This window comes from Arachis hypogaea, chromosome 18 (assembly GCF_003086295.3).
Source record: "Arachis hypogaea cultivar Tifrunner chromosome 18, arahy.Tifrunner.gnm2.J5K5, whole genome shotgun sequence".
In the NCBI taxonomy this organism is placed as follows: Eukaryota; Viridiplantae; Streptophyta; class Magnoliopsida; order Fabales; family Fabaceae; genus Arachis; species Arachis hypogaea.
This window is the reverse complement of record NC_092053.1, coordinates 128,532,666-128,552,667: the sequence shown is the minus strand read 5'-3', so window position 1 is coordinate 128,552,667 and position 20,002 is coordinate 128,532,666. Positions and strand designations below refer to the sequence as shown.

The 20,002-nt window shown below is 34.2% G+C and overlaps 1 protein-coding gene across 1 annotated transcript; it reads right to left on the bottom strand.

Annotated features, from left to right (window-relative positions):
• Positions 1-386: 386 nt before the first annotated feature.
• On the bottom strand, positions 387-1,419 carry LOC140181482 (sesquiterpene synthase-like). Its single transcript, XM_072225092.1, has 2 exons — positions 1,195-1,419; positions 387-677 (listed from the first exon to the last, which is right to left on the bottom strand). The coding sequence occupies exons 1-2, from the start codon at positions 1,417-1,419 to the stop codon at positions 387-389; spliced, it is 516 nt and encodes a 171-aa protein (XP_072081193.1).
• Between the last annotated feature and the right edge of the window lie 18,583 nt (positions 1,420-20,002).

The following is a 20,002-nucleotide window of genomic DNA, read 5'->3' as shown; positions in this document are numbered from 1 at the left end:
TAAAAAATTATTATAAGATAAATTAGTTTCTTTAAAATAACAAAGAGACTAATATATTTGATGATAATAATTTTCAAGAATTTATAAAAAATAAAAATTCTTTACAACCAAAATGTTTAATATTAAATTTGCTCTTTTTTTGTTTTATTGACAAAGTAGTGACTAGTAAAACAGAGGATTTTAGTCTATACTCTATAGATAACAGGCCAACCACACAGGATTTTAGTCTATACTCTATAGATAACAGGCCAACCACACAATAAGTGTTATATTATAGTATTTCTTAACCAGCAAAAGGTTGTAAATTTTATTCATACAATCTCTAAGTGTAAATAACTGGATAATTCAAAGGATAATATATTAAATAAGAAAATTCTCCTCCCATTTTATTGGCACCGGATCGACAAGCAAAGCTTGATGCATTCCTTCATTTTCTCTTTAGCATGAGTGTAGCAATCTTCATCTTTGTACATCACATCAATAAATCGTGCCATGTTGACAATACGCATTAGAACCATCACTGGAACTTTGATTGGCTTGAGGCATTCCTCATTTATATTCTTCCAAGCCTCTGTAACTCCCTTTTGTAATTCTTGAATGGCTTCTTCTTTAGATATATCATATTCTCTCATATAGCATTCTAAGAGTGGGACAATATGTTCTCTTTCTTGTTCAAACTGTTTAATATAATGAGATTTTAATTTTTAAAATCATTTTTACATGATTAAAGAATAAAAAAAAACATTCAAAAAAATTATTCATTAAAATCAGTTATACTTATAATATGAAATTGAATTTTCAAAAATACAATATGCACACAAAAGTCATCAGCACTATATATTGTTGTATAACAAAAATTAATATTTAGAAGGCAATAAAAACAAATTTAAAACAGTATACATTTTTATTATTATTTTACATTTCTTAATTATTGTTAAAATAAATGGATAATTTTAAATATATATATGTAATTATAAAAGTTACATATAAAATTTTAGATATTAAGTTAAATAAGATAATTTTAAATTATTATCTTTCTAATATTATTTTTTATATATATATATATATATATTAATTTATTTTTAATGTATATTTTATATTTTAATATATATTTTAAACGAATAACTAATTTGGTGATTAATTTTTGTAATTGAACTTTTATGTTGTGTTTTGTATATTGCACATAAAATATACCTCACTAGAGACTATGTCATCCATGAACCTGCAAACAATTGTGGAAGCTATAACAATTTTAGGTTTACTTGTTACCCATTTGAAGATGTCTTCTATAGCAATATCTCCTATGCCAATGTAAGAACTTGTCATGTGGAATGGATAACCAGATGTTAATGTTGATATCTGTATGTACTCTGTTATTGTTGGTATATACGTGTTATTCAACCATTTAGTCTCAGTCATATAGGCCTGAGTTGCCTCCTGAAACTGCCATTTGTATTATATAACAAAATCATTATTGATGATAGTGTATTTGCAATGCTGTGATGTGATGAATTCAATTATTTTAGTAAGGATAAACACGCCAACCACATAAACAAAAGAAATTAATGAATATTTAGACTAATTTACAATTAGATTGTGAAATATATCAATTCATAACTGTCCAATTTGTTCCACATACATAAAAATTATATATGAAAATATTAAGTGAATAAGTTATTTTTATAATTAAGTTTAATTAATTTTTTTATACTTCTATTTTAATTTTTTAAATTCTTTTTTTTAACAAAAAATTTTTGTTATTAATCTTTAAGTTATTAGATCAATATAATTGAGGCAAATTCTACTGTATAAAAAAAGATGCCATTCTACATGTATAAAAATATAATGTATACTGTAACCGTATGATAAGTGTTTTATTAAGAGATAGAATTTGTCTGTCTATAAAATTACTACAGTATAATTCTACGTGATGAAACTGATAGACGAATATAATAATGGGATTTTTTTTTTACGGTATTCTTCGGTTCAGCATGTTAAAGACTAATTTAATTTGTTGTAGTATTGAACTTTATTTAAGAGTTTGTTATTGGCTAATAGATTGCTGCATACACAAATTAAAATTCGAACTTTCAACACTTATATAAACAGACTAATAAACTAACCAATAAACCAATTCAACTTAATTTAATGTGAGGTATTAGTAGTGAATACAATAAAAAGGTGAGTTTACTTTATTAGAAACATAACATCCTTATAAGGTATATATTAAAATAGATGATTTGTTATTTATTATAATTAAATACAATAAATATAGATTAATTTAGTTAAAAAAAATATTGTCTTATAAAAGAGTGTTTTTTTATTTATTTTTTTTAATTTATTAAATTCAATTAATTATAATAAATTAATTATATCAATTAATTAATTTAATAAATTATTTTTTGATTTATTTTTTAAAATTTAATAAATCAAATCAAATTAATTATACTAATTATTTATATCAACTAAATAATTTAATTAATTTTTTAAAATATTTTTATTTAATTTGTTTTATTTATTTAAATACATTAATTATAACTAATCAATTATTTAATTTTATTAGGATAAATATCAAATTCTATTTCTAATATAAAAATACAAAATTTTATTTCTTTCAAACTTGGCAAGGCAAATCCTAATCTACCACATATTAAAACTCAATTTAAAGGCTGTCATTAGCTAATGGGTTGCTATACATACAAGATAGAATTTAAATCCTGATGCTTATTTAAACAGATTAATAAAATGACTACTCAACTAACCTAAATTGATTAAGACAAATACTAATTATTTTTAACATTAAAAATATTAAATTTTAAAATTTTAATTATAACTTTGTAAAATATTTATAGTAATAATTATTATATATTTTTATTTATTTTTTAAATAAAAAACTTGATACAGAAACATACCCTAGTTACTACTAATAGTATATGTATTTTTACACATATAAAAAGACATCCTTTTTTACACCAAAAAAATCAGCTTTAATTAAACTTAATTATTAAAATAATTTGTTCATATAATAAAAATAAAAAACTTAAAGAATCGAATTTCAATTCTTGAATTTTGCATCTTTTTGTGTCAAAGGATTATTAACTCAAGTTTGGCTTTAACAGATTTCAATGGAATAAACTTGATCGATCATACAGCAGTATATGTATCTCATAAATTTTGCAAATATGATCAAATTTAAAATGAATACTAGTTAATTTACAAGTTAGATTCATTGGGGCTGGAGATAAAAGATTTTCAACCAATTAGTATAATTAGTTATATGTATAAGGTGATTTCTAAAGTATTGGTTAGGAGGATGACATCAGTTATGCTAAACCTAATTGGAGAGACTCATAGTGCATTTATCAAAGATCGAAAAATATATGATAAGACTCTTATTGCATGTGAAACGATACATTAGCTTAAAATGAGAAAAAAAGAAGCTGCAATAATCAAACTGGACTTTCAAAAGGTTTACGATAGAGTTAAGTGGAACTTTGTGGATATTGTTCTGCAGAAAATGGGTTTTGGGAGAAGATGGAGAGAGTGAGTTATGGAGTCTGTAACCACAATTTCTATGTCGGTGTTGATAAATGGTTCACCAACAAAATCGTTTAAGATGGAAAAAGGTCTGAGACAAGATGATTCCCTATCTCCATTATAGTTTGTACTTATTGTTGATGTCCTATATAGAATGTTTAGAGAGGCAGTTAGAAATGGCCGGATATCTCCTTTATTTGTTGGGAGAGCCAATATAGAATTGTCACATCTCCAGTTTGCCGATGACACTATGTTGTTCTGTCTGCCAGATGAGGAGACTATTAAGAACTACAAGAAGCTCCTACGATGTTTCGAGTTGATGTTGGGGTTAAGCATCAATTTCGATAAATCCAGTTTGATCCCAATCAATTGTGAACATCAGTGGGTTCGAAGTATGTGCAGTTTGTTAATGTGCAATGAAGCTACTTTGCGAGTCAGATACCTTAAAATTTCTTTAGGAGCTAATCCGAGATTGGTCAAGACTTGAAAGCCAATTATAGACAAAGTGAAAAAGAAGCTCAACTTATGAAAATCGAAGATTCTCAATAAAGCGAAAAAGCTGGTGCTCATCAAAGCTGTATTAAGTAGCCTGCAGGTTTATTATTTAAGCTTATCTAAGATGTCGAAGGTCATTGCGGAGAAACAGATTTTGTTACAGACAAGGTTCTTGTGGAATAAGGATGATGGAAGGAATGGTATGGCTTTGATTAGATGGGAAGTGATCCAAGTTCCAAAGAAGCTAGGGGTTAAGAGTCGAAAATGCAATGGTTCGTAACACCGCACTTCTGTTTAAGTGGTGGTGGAGGTTTTCAAAAGAGGAGTGTCCGTTGTGGAAGAAGGTGATATGCTCTTATAATAATCTCTCCCCTAATGAGGTATTGTCCACCCAGGCTTTACCTACTAAGGTAACATTTGTTTTGAGGTACTGAGACAGAGACTGAAAGATTGAGACTCAGTATCATGTTTGTTGGTTCAGAGACTGGTACTAAAATTTCTGTCTCTGTCTCCAAAATTTTAGTATTTCAGTACTTCCAAAAAGTGGGGATATAGGAGATTAAAATTTTTAGAGATAGAGACTGAAACTTTAATAACATTTTATAGCTAAAATACCCTCATTTCAATTAATTAATTCTAATTTTACCCTTTGTGCAAATTAAATTAGAGTTTCATTCTTGTTTCAATTTCTGTCTCTCATTTTGCATCAAACAGAATACTGAGATTTATTTCAATCTCTGTCTCTCAGTATCAATTTTTCTATCTCTGTCTCTCCACCAAGCACTACCTAAAGAAAGTTCATGAAAAAATATTTACCAACTATAGATTAAGGAGCACAAACAAGGGCGGAAACACATAGAACTAAAAGGGGGCACTCCCCCAACCTCATTTTAGTTTTTGTTAAAAAAAAAATAGTAGACATGCCCCCTTTTTTTTTTATTTTCCAACCTCTTCCTAACTCATTACTTGGTGAACTAGTAGTACTAATACAGTAATATTATTTTTTAGGTCTTTAATATAAATCTTTATTCTTCTTCTAATGTCCTCATTCACTCAAACTTTTTACTTTCACTTTGCAGCAGACCAACAGTAACAATTTTTTTATTCTTCTTTTTCTTTATCTCTTTAATCTTTTTATCTTCTACTCTTTAATTCATGCCTTTTTTTTTGCAAATTAAAAAAAATTACTAGTTCAACAAGTGGTTCTTTACTCCTCTTTTTTAAAAAAAATTCTATTTTTACTCTTTTTTATTTTAAGAGAATTATTAAACTAACAACAAAGACACATAGTCATACAAAAATAGAACAAATAAATTGTATTTACTATTTAATATTACAATTTCTTAAGGATTAGTAAATGTTATGTTGTAGGATGAAAGGATAAGAAGAATAAATTATATACCTCTAGCATTGTAATTTTTTGTTTAATATTGTTTTTTATTATTTTTCTGTTAGTCTTACCTAATTTTTTTTATATTTTTTATATATTTGGTTATTTACTTAATTTACTATTATTTGTTAATTAAGTTTATGTTATTATATGTTATTTTGTATATTTAATTTTTTTATTATCTAACTACTTAGTTTGTATATTTAGTTTTTTTATATGTCAGTGATTGTATCTGAGGCAGTTTTAGTTGTATCTCTGTTCTTTGCAGTTAATCTGAACCGCAGTGGTGACGCAGGAGTTGGTGAGACTAGACCCTTGGGGGAGGTTGTGATTGCGACATCCGGTACTCCTATTATAGTCCCAATTCTCGGAGAGGGTGGAGTACTGGATGGGGTTGAGGATGCACTACATGATGATGATGATGATGTGGAACCCTCCACGATAGCTGATGATAGTGACGATGACATATCAAGGACCACTCCAGATTTTATCACTGCTACCCTCATCCTCTCTGCCTTTCCCTCCATGTCGGGCTCTACCTCGACCACAACCTCTAGCTTCTCTACGGCCGCGACCCCTCCCCCCTTGCCGTTCACAACCCCTCCCTTCCATCACATTGATGGCATCCTCCAACAAGCAACAACCTCCACTCGCATTGGCTCGATCGTGTCCCTACACAATGCCTCCGCTCAACACGACGTCTGTCTGGAACATCAGGAACCTGGTCCATATCAGGGACGCGTCTGGGACCTCGCTGTATCGCCTGGGATGGTATCACATCTACTCTGGGGTCACCTAGGAGGAGCTCAGACGACAAGTGGGTTATGTAGATTCGAAACAAGTGGGTTATGTTGTTTGGTTACTTGCCAGAATGTGACGCCACAAAATAATGGATTGACTACACCCCTAAAAATAATACTTGATACGATATGTCTATGTCAGTTGGAGTAGTACAACTCTCCGATTCAATTGGGTTACTTTTTAACTACCTTCAAATGTTATGTGATTCCGGCAGAAGAGAATTTAACGAAGTTGGTAAAGTTTTTTGTATAGTGTTGTTGCTTTTTGTTATAATAGTCTGGTGTTACCTCTTGCTGACCTTAGCATGCCTTTTGTTACTCATACACTAGCTATGTTTGCATTATAATGTTTGAGTCATGTTGATTGGCAGATCCTTCAATGTTGCAGTTAGGTAGGTAAAACAACTGTCATTGTGAAATAAACCGTGTCTGTATCTATATTGATAAGCGTCTTGACATTAAGCTACCTTGAGGGTGCACTTTATAGTCGACTAGGCCAAAATAACAAGTTACGTAGGATATTTCTTGAGAATTTATGAAATTGATGAATTGATGAAAATATTATTTACAAATTTACTGTTAGAACAATCAGTTGGGCATACATAAGATGACCCAAAATCATTGAGAATTGATCATCTATGTGAAAATGTTTTGCTTGATCAGGAGGGACTGCAACCGGAGAACGGGAACCCTAGTGACACTCCCCCGACGCAAGCAGATGGGACGACTCCGTCTATCACTCACAGGTGTAGCAGTCCATTTTGCCGCAACCCCGTCGGTGTTGGGGGTGCGGGGGCTAACTTCTTCCTCGACGGGCAACACATCGAGCAATTTTACACGACACAAAATTGCTCCAGGCACATTGCTCAGCCATCCGCACAGGCTGCCAGCACCAGCTTCGGGAACCTCAATGCGTGGACAAATGAGGATTTGTTTGAGAGGTGGCTGAGGCAGGTACAGTTGGGAGAACCCGGTTTCAATACTGCTTATTTTGTGCTCTTAGTCTCCTGCCATGTGGTTATAATTGTTTGATAGCGAACTTTTTTTGGCCTTACACAGAATGTCATACGTAGAATGGACGGCACTGGAAAACTTGGTAGCGTCCCCAAGCAATGAAGGTGGCGATTGCTGCCAATGAAGCAGCAGTTTCAGTGTCGCTGTGTTGGGATTTAACCCCCCGCAGGAGCAACTTGTATTCTATTTATTTCCCTATTTTTGTACAGGAGAAATATCAGTTCTGTGCATGTGTGTCGTGCTCATGTCAAGGCTGTATCTTGTCTTATGTATACTGTGGTCGAATAGCTTCTTCCTTCATGAGTTCGATGAGTATTTGGGCAAACTAAGAAAATATGATAGCTGTGTATTTGATTGGTGACGTGTAAACATGTATCACATACAAAATGTGTATTAGTAGTTTGATTGAAAGAATGTTGGCTTGTTTTACTTTTAACTTTCCTGGTGAATTAGTTGTTTTTTTTTCTTTCCGGATGCCCAGGAACCATAGGACCATGTGTAGCAGGCCATCTTTTACTAATACTAGCCCACAAAATTAAGAGAAAATACATAATGCATGTCGATCATGACCAAATGAGATACAAGAAATTATACAGGTGAACTGCAAGTAAAATGTGGAAGTAGGGATAGTGGTGAATGAAGTGCGTTTTTAATGTGTCATGTGCCTATCACAACTAATGTGTCATCAAAGGTGGTTGTTGGGGATTCTTTCTTCGGGGTAGGTGTTTCCGGTCCAAGGCGTTAACAATGTTTCCCTGACAAGGGATAAGTCATGATACTGCTAACATGTGTGGCGTTCAAAATCGGAGAAAAAAATTGGGTCCTTTTAATGTGCAAGGATGATGAAGATGAAGCTTTCAGGCGTGGATCTTTTTTTTTTTGAAAACTCCTGAGCATCATTTCTAATTAAAACAGCCCTTTCGGTATACAATACACTAGCGCATACAACCCCAAAAAATTTGAAGTCTATGAAACAAGTTTAGTATGTACACATATTAACAAGAGGGTGGCAGTGATGTTTCACACTTTACAAACAAAAAACAATTTCGAGATGTCATCTCAAGTTGGTCCCGAAACATTAAGGGCTGGAGCAAAAAATTAAGGACCCTGATTAGCGCCCCTGCAAAATTATTAACCACTGGTCGGATCCAAAGACAATTTTCAGTTGGCTAGGTTGACTTCATCTCCCAGTGTGCAAATGCCTTTGCGACTACTTCCTGTGCAATTCCGTTGTATGATTTCAGCACAGTCCACAGCTAACCGCATGCGCGTCGCACTATTCACATGCTGAAACAAATGGATAAAGATGTAGATCAAAATTGTTACCACCAAGAAATACTCTACTAGTAGCATTCACGCAGGGTACCATATAAATGTTTCAGTAAATCACATTCGTCAACATACCTGTACTCCATAATCTTTCCATAAGTGTTCCCGAATCATCTATTGGGCCACCCATATGCCGCAGTCCATGCTGTTTAGGCACACAGTTAATTATCGGAATTTTGGCAATACTGAAATCAACAAAGCAATAAATGATAGGAAACAATACAATAGACATCATTGTACATGAAAGAAAATAAGAGCTCACTATCACGTTGATTTTCACATTCATTCACAGTAATCTGCATTCTCAAGACCGCTCATCAGTCCTCATCGATTAGAGGAATGTTTTTTACACAGTAATCTACACTCTAAAGAGTCCCTATCTTATGGTAATCCAAAAAGAATCGATTGTTATAATACACTCGTAGACCATAGGATTACAACTGAAAAGTTTAAACATATATCTGCTAAGTTAATTGTTACACAGTGTAGACACACTTGTGAATGACATGCAAATGCATCTGAGTAAAATCTGTAAGTGGGTAAACATTCATCCGAGCGGATAAAGACATTAGGTGGGTGAATCAAGATCTTGAATTTCAAACTCTAGGACTCAGAATGAAAATTCTCCCTTAGTGACTTAATTCCAGATTTCATAACAACAGAATAGTTGTGAGCGTTATTAAAATTTACACCATTTTCCTGTTTCATTATTATTAACTTATCTCCGATCAATCTGAAATTGCATAAGTATGGAAAGATCAGATGCCACTTTTCTCACGTGCGAGTAATCAACATGGTTAACCAAATGGAATGCAGTTTGTCACATTTGGTTGTAGTCTTTAGTATTTTCCATTATAAGATAGTAACACGTACAAGAGATTGTACTAGGAACACATGGTATATAAAATGCCATGTACTTACGAGTTCCCCTCTTGTTGAGGGACATCCGGCTCTTCAAATTCAAATGCCGAAAACCTCGGACACAGCCCCCCGTCGCCCGACAGCCACGGCTTTCCTAAAGTGAGTCCCTCGAGATACAACGCCTACAAAAAATAGGTATACTTCATAATCATACTCATGTGCATGAAAAATCAGGTTGCAAGACGTCACATTTTAACAACCAAATGGTTGCTTACCACTCGCATCATCCCTGTTTTCCTTGCATCAGTTTGATGCGGGTCCTGAAGTGAGTTGAGATAGATCAACTTCTTCCTTAGAACATCAATAATCATTAGGTACCAGTGCCAGTCACACCACATCGGCTGATAAATCTACAGATACCCCCCACCCAACAACAGCCACGCAATAAACTTATCCATCCATGTGATCAACATAAAGTAAAACATAGACCTGTGTACGTACCCTCGTGACACGATCCACCTTGCTCCGCATGTACTTATTACGGAGGGATGTCATGTTTTCGGACGTCATGGAACGACCGTCGATTGCAGCTTGCTAACAGTTACAAACATGCACATCGTTAGAGGACTTGGTATTCAAGGGCAGGGTCAAACCCATAAAAAATTTATCGACAAGAAACCTCTACTAATCGTTTAATCGACCTAAAAATAATGAACAGCGCACTGAAATCACGAAAGTTAGCCCTCAGCATGCACAAGTGGAATCACTATTCTTCGAAACTCGTAACGAAGCGTACAGATATCATATATCAAATGCATCTCTCGGGATTCGGGAGTCACTTCTTAATACTCATGCTGCATATAGTCGGATAACGTGCTTTAACACTAACTTGCTGATTTATATGGTAGTGTCTCCAATTTCGAGCTGGAAACATTTTCTGTCAGGGGTTAGCGAAAAACACTCGGCATTCTGTATGTAAATCCTACTTAATTAAACAGCTCCTACTTAGGGTAACTCGTACAGCTAGTGCTGAACATCACCGCATTTATTTTTTGTACACATTGAGGTTGCAGGTCTTACCATAATACTTGTGGGTAGGAACCAACGTTGTCGCTCGGAGGTAGTTGTGAGCATGCGAACCACTACATTAAGGACCTGCATTATTAAAAAAATAGGAAACCTCGTCAGCAGGATTAACAGAGCTAACATAGTCGGCTTGGCAATCGTTGGAATGGTTAGTGTGTTTAGTACTATTTACTCACATCATCGACAATCTCACATTGTGGCAAGCGCTCCCCTACTAGAGATACAGTCGCCGACGTCGATCAGAATTTCGCTGTCGTGATATTGAGGTATATAAAGGTAAGTATGTAACCAAAAACTTTAATAATTTAATTAATACATCAATTAGGATATAGATTAATAAGTATTTCTTTGTTATCTCAATATGTTGACATTGATACTTTTAATGTTTACTACTAGTGCCTTTCTAAAGATTTCGTAACTATCACATTATTTATCATCGACGATTAAATTACTTGTAATATCTTCTATATCTGGGAAATCAAACTTGGATTTCTCTAATCAACTGATTCGCTAGAGGTGGGACACTTGTTATTGTTTGTTCATCTGTTTGTTTCATTTTTATTATGAGTAAGTTTGACTTGTCGAACTCTAGCACATTAAACTCATGTCGTGACCGTGCTTAAGTACCTCTGTGGAAGGTCTCTGCTAAAGATGTAGGTTGCTACGACTAACTCCAGCCCGGACAAATTCATCATGTCCTTCGGACGGAAGACCAAGTCGATAATCTGTAAGATATAGTTCACGTTACTGATAACTTACACACCAGAGGACGTGATTCCATAATAAGATTCGGCATGCTGTGTTGAAAGATCGAATGTAAATCCTAACCTGTGGGATTCGCTCAACCTTTATACTCAGCAGACTACCTACGTTGACCACGTCGTCGGGAGCAGGGGGCCGGTCGTTGCACCTATGCCGTCCAGTAACTCCAGAACCCACACGTTCTACGTTATCCTCCGTGTTGAATGCAGGGGTGTCTCCGTCGGTCTCGGAGGTTAAAACCACCTAAACAATGCCACCAGATTGTGTAACGCCAGGCACGCAAGTTATCAGTGAGTAAGAAGTTTTCACGATTGAACAAAGAACAACTGGAAGCCTTTTTACCACTTCAGGTGACGGCTTTGCGGGTGATGCCGTAGGAGTTGAGAGGAATCGCGACATCGACTTCTTCTTTCTCCTCGTGCTACTCGGAATGTGGTCGACACTGAATGTGGTGTTGTTAACTGGTCGGTTTGTTGCGGCGTGCGCTTTCTGGATTTTTCCCGTTCGAGGTTGCTTTGCCGGTTTCTGAATTCTCACGAACCTTATGGCTCTTTCTAATCGGTTTCAACCGGTGGATCACAGATTCAATCGGTAGACCCGGTTATAATTAACTAACTATATAAAATTTAATTTCCTATATCAACTTATTCTCTAATTTATTAATTAATTAGTATCTATGACATTATTCAAATATATGTTAAAAAATATTAATATTAATAGATGTCATACAGTTATCAATAACAAAAATATGTCATCGATTAATAAACTTTTTTTGGCTTATCTTGTTTAATTTAAAGATATCTAACGAAGTCTAGTTCTCATTTTAGTAAATACACATAACTCAAAAATAATTCATTTTTATAAAAAGTAACCATAAAAAAATTTACATTAAATTAATTTAAACACTATCCATTAGAATACACATAACTCACAGCATTCAGGCACACTTTTAATTTTTCTATTTTATCTCCATTAGATTTTATTTTGTTCTACTGTATTTTCCTTTTAATTTAGTAACTTTATCATAACCCCATCGGAGTTGCAATTTCACTCTACGGACAGTTTCCCTTTTGGCCTGTCTCCCTCCAGCGTTTTTTTTATTCCTTCATTTTTTTTTCCCGACTGCATTTATTTTCACTAGAAAAATTCATTTTTCAGTCCACTACTTACAAGGAGCAAATAATGACAAGAAAGCGTATGAATCGGCCCATTTTTTTGGAGATTATGAGGTCCAGCCCAAAGACCCGTTATGTTTGCCCAGGCTTTATGTGGCGCCGTTACAGTTGCGGCAAGCCAGCCATCACTCATGAAGAGCCCCCCTATTCGCCAGCCCTGTCAGGCCGCCTCCCCATGCCTCGACATCATAATCACGTGTTGCTCCGGAACTCAAGCAGAAGAAATAAAGGAATCTCTAGATGCTCATTAATTTGTATACTATAATTTTCCATTTATTAAATATATCTATGCAGACCCCACTAAACAACGGCTTATAGAGCAGCCACTTGTAATCAAATGAGATAAGCTCAATTAATCTATGTGAGTGATTCCCGATGCATGTGAGAAACAGGCCATTACGGATAAATCCTACAACAGATTAAATGTATTAATTTTTCAAAATAAAAAGTATGAGCTTGTCAAGTTCAAGAATGAGATTATCACTGTTGAGTGTAGGTTGAGGAAAATTTCTTAGCAACAAAATAAAATCATAGAAGCATGTAGGGAATTTGATCTTTCATTTTCCATTCTTTCCTTTTCATAGGATACAAAGACACCTAATTAAAACATGCTGTGCGAAATAAACTTCCTTATACGGAATGGCTGCTATCTACCTAAGCATGATTTAATTGAGATTATAGCAGACGATATACTCTCTTCTTCTTAAGTTTTTGTTTTGTTTCAGTTGTATTTTATTTTTAGTCAACAAAAAAATACATGTAATTTAATTTATTTTTTACTCCAATACATTCTTTATTAGAAGTAAATATGATGTAGACCATTGCATAAAAAAAATTACTCCTTAGGACAATAAAATTTTGCAGATAAACTATTTAAGTCATTATAAGATTAGCAATTGAGCCATCTCAAAGATAATATTGTGGAACCTGAGACCTTAAGCAGAAATTAATCAGTTATATAAAATTTCAAAGATATACAGGGGGCTAGTTATATTCAATACCATAACACATTGAGTATACAATAATACAGTTAAGCAAACTATTTATCCAATCAAATTCCGCAATGTGCCGAGATTTATGTTAAGCCAACAAAATATAAATCATGCGACACTATTTCCACAACCGTAACTTGGATTGAATGCACCATTTACATATATAATAAGTAGTATTGAGCATACATATAAATTATATTTAATAAAAGTGGTCGGAAATCCATATATATATATATATATATATATATATATATTGGAAGTTGTAGGAATTGAACATATATCTTTTATATCAGAATATATAATAATCCTGCTTAAGACTAATTAAACCAGTTATTATTGTTATTACTATTATTAATATTATTTCAGGCAAATTAAACATGAATGTTCTGGAAAGAAAAATAAACACTACTCCACATACAGTTTTTAATTTCTATATGGACTTTTGGATTGTGTTGCACCGGGTTATGGGAAAGGGGGTGCTGAACATGGATGTGGTGTCAGGTGTGTTGCAAATCGGACCGTACGACACATAAGGTGCAACACGAAGGGTCCGACTTGTAGCAACAAAAACGGATGGTCCGTTTTGTTGCATGGTGGACACGCGGCACGCAAACATAGCTCCTCAAATGGTGCCCCACAGACCAACTCGCTAGGTGCAACAAAAACTCTCACCATCCGAGTTATTACTTTGAGCCTTCACTTTCAACCTCAAAACTCCATTATTGTTCTTCATTTCTCTGCTGCTGGTGGGTTTGCATGATGGAAAAAATAGGAAAATGCTAAAAAAAAATAAAATTAAAAATGTTGATCGTCCTGAGCTTCATATTATGCACTATCTCAGTTTGCTAGATTATGTAAGTTGGTTTAAAATTTTTTTAATTTTTATAATTATAGTTATTATTGTTAGAAATTTAGTTGTTATTATTATTGTTAGGATCTGAACTTAGAAATATACATAGAATGGTTAGGACTAATTTTAAATTTTTTTTAAAAATTTTTTCACTATTTTTGTATAAAAATTATTATTGTTAGTGTGTTAATTATTATTATTATTGTTAGTGTGTTAATGATGCTATATACATTGTTGTTGCAGTTTAAAAGAAACGCAATATTTTTTTAATTTGTTTAATATTTCTTATTATAATTATTAAAATTTTGGAAGAAGTGAAAAATTAATTGCTTCTGCTTAATTGTGGTCGAATTCAGCTTCGAATGATCCTGAGAAATTGTGGCTCTCGTACATGTGTGACTGTCATTATACCATTCTTATATCCTAACAGTACTTCCGGCTAATCATGTTAACCCGGATAAGCCAATCATACCCTGACCCATACTATGTACACTTCGCATAAAATGTCAACAGTTCAGACTCATACACCCGGTAATCTACGCTTCTTCGTATAGTATACTCTTTTATCGCTTTAATAACAGCTTCCCTGAAACTGAATTCCATCCCAACGGCAAATTCACCATCTGCGACAAAAGAAATTTCTGCCACCAGAACAGCCATACAACCAATTTTAAAAACACAAATATTTAAATATTCGAAAATAAAGGTGAAACAATTTTTACTGCATCAATTATGATAAAAACCTCCAAACTATTTATATTTAACTAATTTACTAACAAATACTTATTTATATTCAACTAATCTACTAATAGATACTAATTTTAATTTAACTAATTTACTAGTTTACCATTCTATACTGATAAATACTAATTTATATTAATATAATTTACTAATTTACTAATAAATACTAATAAATACCAATTTGTATTTACTTAATTTACTAAATTAACTCATAAATACTAATGGATATTTAATTAATTTACTACTTAACCAATAAATTCTAATTTATATTCAACTAAATCAATAACTCTCTTATAAATTTATTATCTTAAAGTTAAATACACAAATAGGTAAACAAAAATAAATACTGATCAAGTATATTTTCACACCTCACTTAGCTACTTGGTCCAACTATCAAGATAAATTAATAAAAAATTCCAATCCTTCTTATAAATACGGAGAATTACGTACGTGCACTGATATAATCTGGAAATTCCAGAACATGCATGGCTTCCAAATCCAAAACTCGCATGAATGATGGCTCCTCAAACGGCACATCGTTTGCCAGTGCAGTTGCCACATCAGACACATCCGGAGCCATAGCTCCGTCACCTTGAACCTCATCTCCATCTGGACTAACAACTTCGTCGTAGTTGCTTTCGAACTCTTCTTCATTGTCACTATTGTAATCTTCTCGTAGAATATTCCGGTCGGCCTCAGATTGCTCAAACTCAACATACAACTCGATGAACGAGAGTTGACTCCGATTTTCAATATACATGGAAAACATATCTTGCATGCTCGCTTCGTCCGTTATATATTTGGTTTGAAACTGGACGAATCCACCAAACACTTGTATAGGATATCTATATAGAATACATGATATCCTTCTTGCCCTCTCAGAATGAATCTTTTCACAGATCACACCTTTGAGCTCTTCAAATGAGATTGTGAAAGGAATCACAACATCTAACGGATTTTCACAAACAAATGTTACTCCTTCAGATGTTTGTAACAAAATCTGACCAAAATAATACACCTTCAATAACACTCTGTCACTCATTTCTCTCAATCACATTAACAAGCTCATAAACTTGGGTTTTAGATTTTTAGCTATTATGCCAAACAAGTAAGGAAACAGAGGAACTAAAAACCAAAAGAAAGAACCGTTGAAGAAGGAGAAGAAGAAGATGCGAGAGTGGTTGTTCTGATCCAGTTTTCACCAACTTTTATTTAAAGTCCCAACCAAATCGGACCATGCGATTACCTTTAGTGAATTCAAAAAAATAATAAAAAACTCAACTCGGACCCTCCGATTTCATAACACAACACAAAAAAAAAAAATCAACACTGCTAACAATTCGGAGGGTCGATTACCATCTTCCAGAATTCTAACATCTCTTCCTCCTCAAATCGGACCTACCAATTTGCTATGCAAAACATGCCACTAAACAACTCGCATGATCCGAATTTTTAGACCTGACACTAACCAAAAAAACTGCCCCATATATTTGTATTGTGCCTTCATGATTCCATATCCAAAAAACACACGCACAAAGCCTCCATATATAAAAAAAAATGAGCCACTCCACATAAGGCCATACCTCTGATCCATTTGATTCAATAAACGATATTATTACCTACATTAATTCAATAAACGACCAGCACTTAAGAAGAAAATAAATAATTTTTAAAAGGAAATCCATTTGGCTTGTAGCGCAATTAATTTAGATAAAATCACGCTGCTTGAAAAAAATATAAACAAGACACATAAATAGTACCGAAGCATTCTGGCACCTTCAACTAAACAAGACACATAAAGAGAATAAATACCACCACAAATCTTCAATTGAGGTCATCCACAATCAATGGTTAATCTCAACAAATTAGAAAGAAATTCCTTCACCGAATAAATTATAACAAAATAACTAAATCTTGAATCTTGACCACTGAATAATAAATACTAATATAATAACATTTTAAGTTACCATACAGCTTTTTAAATAATTTCTGTAATCTTCACTATCTATAAATAATTCAGTGACCATGATTTCCCTCCTCTCAAGCAACATAAACATAAGTCTCATCTTCAATGCATTGGGAAGTCGACCTTTGTGTTGAACTATGCTATGTTTCAAATTGAAGGCAAACCAAACCAAGAAAAACAAATAAATTACAAAGCAGTTAGAACTTAGAACTTAGAACTTACTTCTGGTAGGTAGAGCCAACAACCATTAAGCCAGCAGTGTCAGCTAGCTGTTCCAATTCCCTCAGAGATTTTTCTATCCCAAACACATCCTCATTAGTTAAAATTATTTGTTACAAGAAAAAAAAACAATCATATAACTAAGAATTTTATTAGTTAAAATTATGAATTCAAAAAATATATGTTGAAAAATCAAAGATAATTATATTTTTACATAATACTTGTCTAGTAATTTTTATGAGTAATCACTTTAAATACCTTGTCACCAATCACTCAATCAGGCAATCACCATGCTACCTCAACCTCAACCGCAAATCACGCAGAGCAGAAGCTGCTAAAGACATTGGCACTAAATCTGAGAATGGGGAGAAAGAGAAAGGAGGGGGTAAGGTTACGAAAATAACCTCGCCGGCTTTGCAAGCAGTGTCGACGGCAGATGTGAGGAAGGAAGATCCAAGATCCAAGATCTGAGATCGTCGACTGGTTGAACAGTATCACCGCAACCGGTCTTCTGTACTCAGCATCAATCACCCCCGTACCAACGTCAATCGAATGCTTCAACACAAGACCCGATCGCAGAGCTGCAGAGAAACAAAATTTCCAAAAATCAGCAACAAAAACAATTTTGAAACCATAACATAAACAAAAACGAAGAAATCAGTAATTTCAGTTTCGGTTTCGCCTTCTCTAACAGAGTAACTATTTCAGTTTAACTTGAGAGGGAGAGGTACCTAGATGATCGTAACCGGTGGAGAGAGGAGAAGCCTGAGAGGGAAGAACGACGTTGTCGGAGAACTTCTTTACACGGAGGAGACGAAGGAGAGAGAGAAAGGAGATCGAGAGCGCCGTATGATGTGTTTCATTTAATGAGCTAGGGATTGCAGTTTTTTTTTTATATACGTGTGAAAACGACGGTTCAAAACCGCCATAATCACCAGAACTGCCACCAAATACAAAGTTAATTATGGCAGCATCAAAAATGCCATAATGTCCGAATATTACGGCGATTCTTTAAAACCGCCGTAATATCAATGCCATTTAAACTCTTTTTTTTGTAGTGAATATTGTATTAGATGGAATTAATTGATCTATTATCTTTATTTGAAATAATATTATAAATTATAGTAACCACAAAAAATATTTTACCTTTCTTATAAACCTGGCTTTTAATAAGGCTTGTACTTGTTCTTCTACAATTTATGTTTTTTCAGGGCCGAACTTCCATCGTTTTTGTTCTACAGGTCGTGAGTTCGGGTAAATAGCGAGCTTGTGACACATAAGGTCGAGGTGTATCTCAGACATATTGGAAGCTTTTCAGGCGAAGAAGTCGGAATTTTGTTGTAAGAGCTTAACGAGGTCTGCTTTTAATTTTTCACTAAGGTTGGCTCCTATACTTGTTTTTTTCCCCTGGTCTTCGATTTGAACCTCTTCAATTTTTTCTCTAGGTTGTGGTCGTAGTTCTTCTCGTGCTCAGACACCTCTGAACTCAACGGCGTTGACTTCTTTACCCTTTATGCTTCTTCGTAGGTTCAAGCTTTTATTATAGCATTTTTGTGCCAACCTCTGATCTCCTCTGATGGTAGCAATTCCCTTTAAAATCGAAAATTTTATGCAGAGATGAGGAGTGAAAACAACCGCAGCTAGTCGATTCAAAGTTGTCCGACCTATCAACATGTTGTAAGCTGATGCTACGTGGACCACAATGTAGTTTATACTCAAAGTTCTAGACTTCAACCCCTTACCAAAAGTGGTGTGCAAGGAGATAAAGCCGAGAGGTTGGATAGGCATATCTCCTAACCCAAAAAGGTTGTCGAGATAAGCTCTCATCTCTTTTTCTTCTAACCCGAGCTTGTCAAAAATGAGTTTGAATAATATATTGGCAAAGCTTCCCCGATCTATCAGAGTTCTGTGGTGGTTTGCATTGTCGAGTATCATAGTGATCACAATAGGATCGTCATGACCAGGTGTCACTCCTTGAATATCTTTTTTGGTGAATGAAATTGTGGAAAAGTCGGCAACGTCGTAGTCCTCCCCGATTTGGTATACTTCCTTGAGATGCCTTTTGCGAGAAGATTTAGTTACTCACCCTCCCGCAAATCTCCATTTTTCATATGTACGTGCCTATCAGGGGGTTTGTGGTGGCCGATCTCATCGACCTTTGTCTTCATCACCTCTCTTTCTTTTTCCAGGATCGTCCGATCTTTTAGCGAGGCATCTCTCTAATGGGTTTTTTCTAACCAGTTTCTCTATCACATTTTTCAGATTATAGCAATCATTGGTAGAATGTCCATATAGTTTGTGATATTCGCAATATTCTGTCCGACTTCCAACTTTCTTGTGCTTAATAGGACAAGGAGGTGAAAGTTTTTCAGTGTGACAGATTTTCCTATAGATGTCGACAGGAGAAACTCAAAGTGGGGTGTAGTTATGATTCTTCGAGGTTTCTCCGAGCTGTATTCCTCTTTTTTCTTTGCTTCTTTATATTTATCTCGAGCTTGATAGGGAGGGTTTTGCCTTAGAACTAGCTCTCTAAGTCGGAAATTCTCTTCCATGTTAATGTACTTCTCCATCCATTTTTGTACTTCATACAAAGAGGTCAGATGTCGGTTAGATATATATTGAGAAACGACTCTTCTTTGAGGCCATTGACCAAACCCATTATCACGCTATTTCTGTAGGTAAATTTTGAATCTCTAAACAAGCTTTGTTGAATCACTCCATATAAAATCGGAGAGTTTCTATGACTTTTAGTTTGACCCCTAGAAGGCTAGGAGCATATTTGACC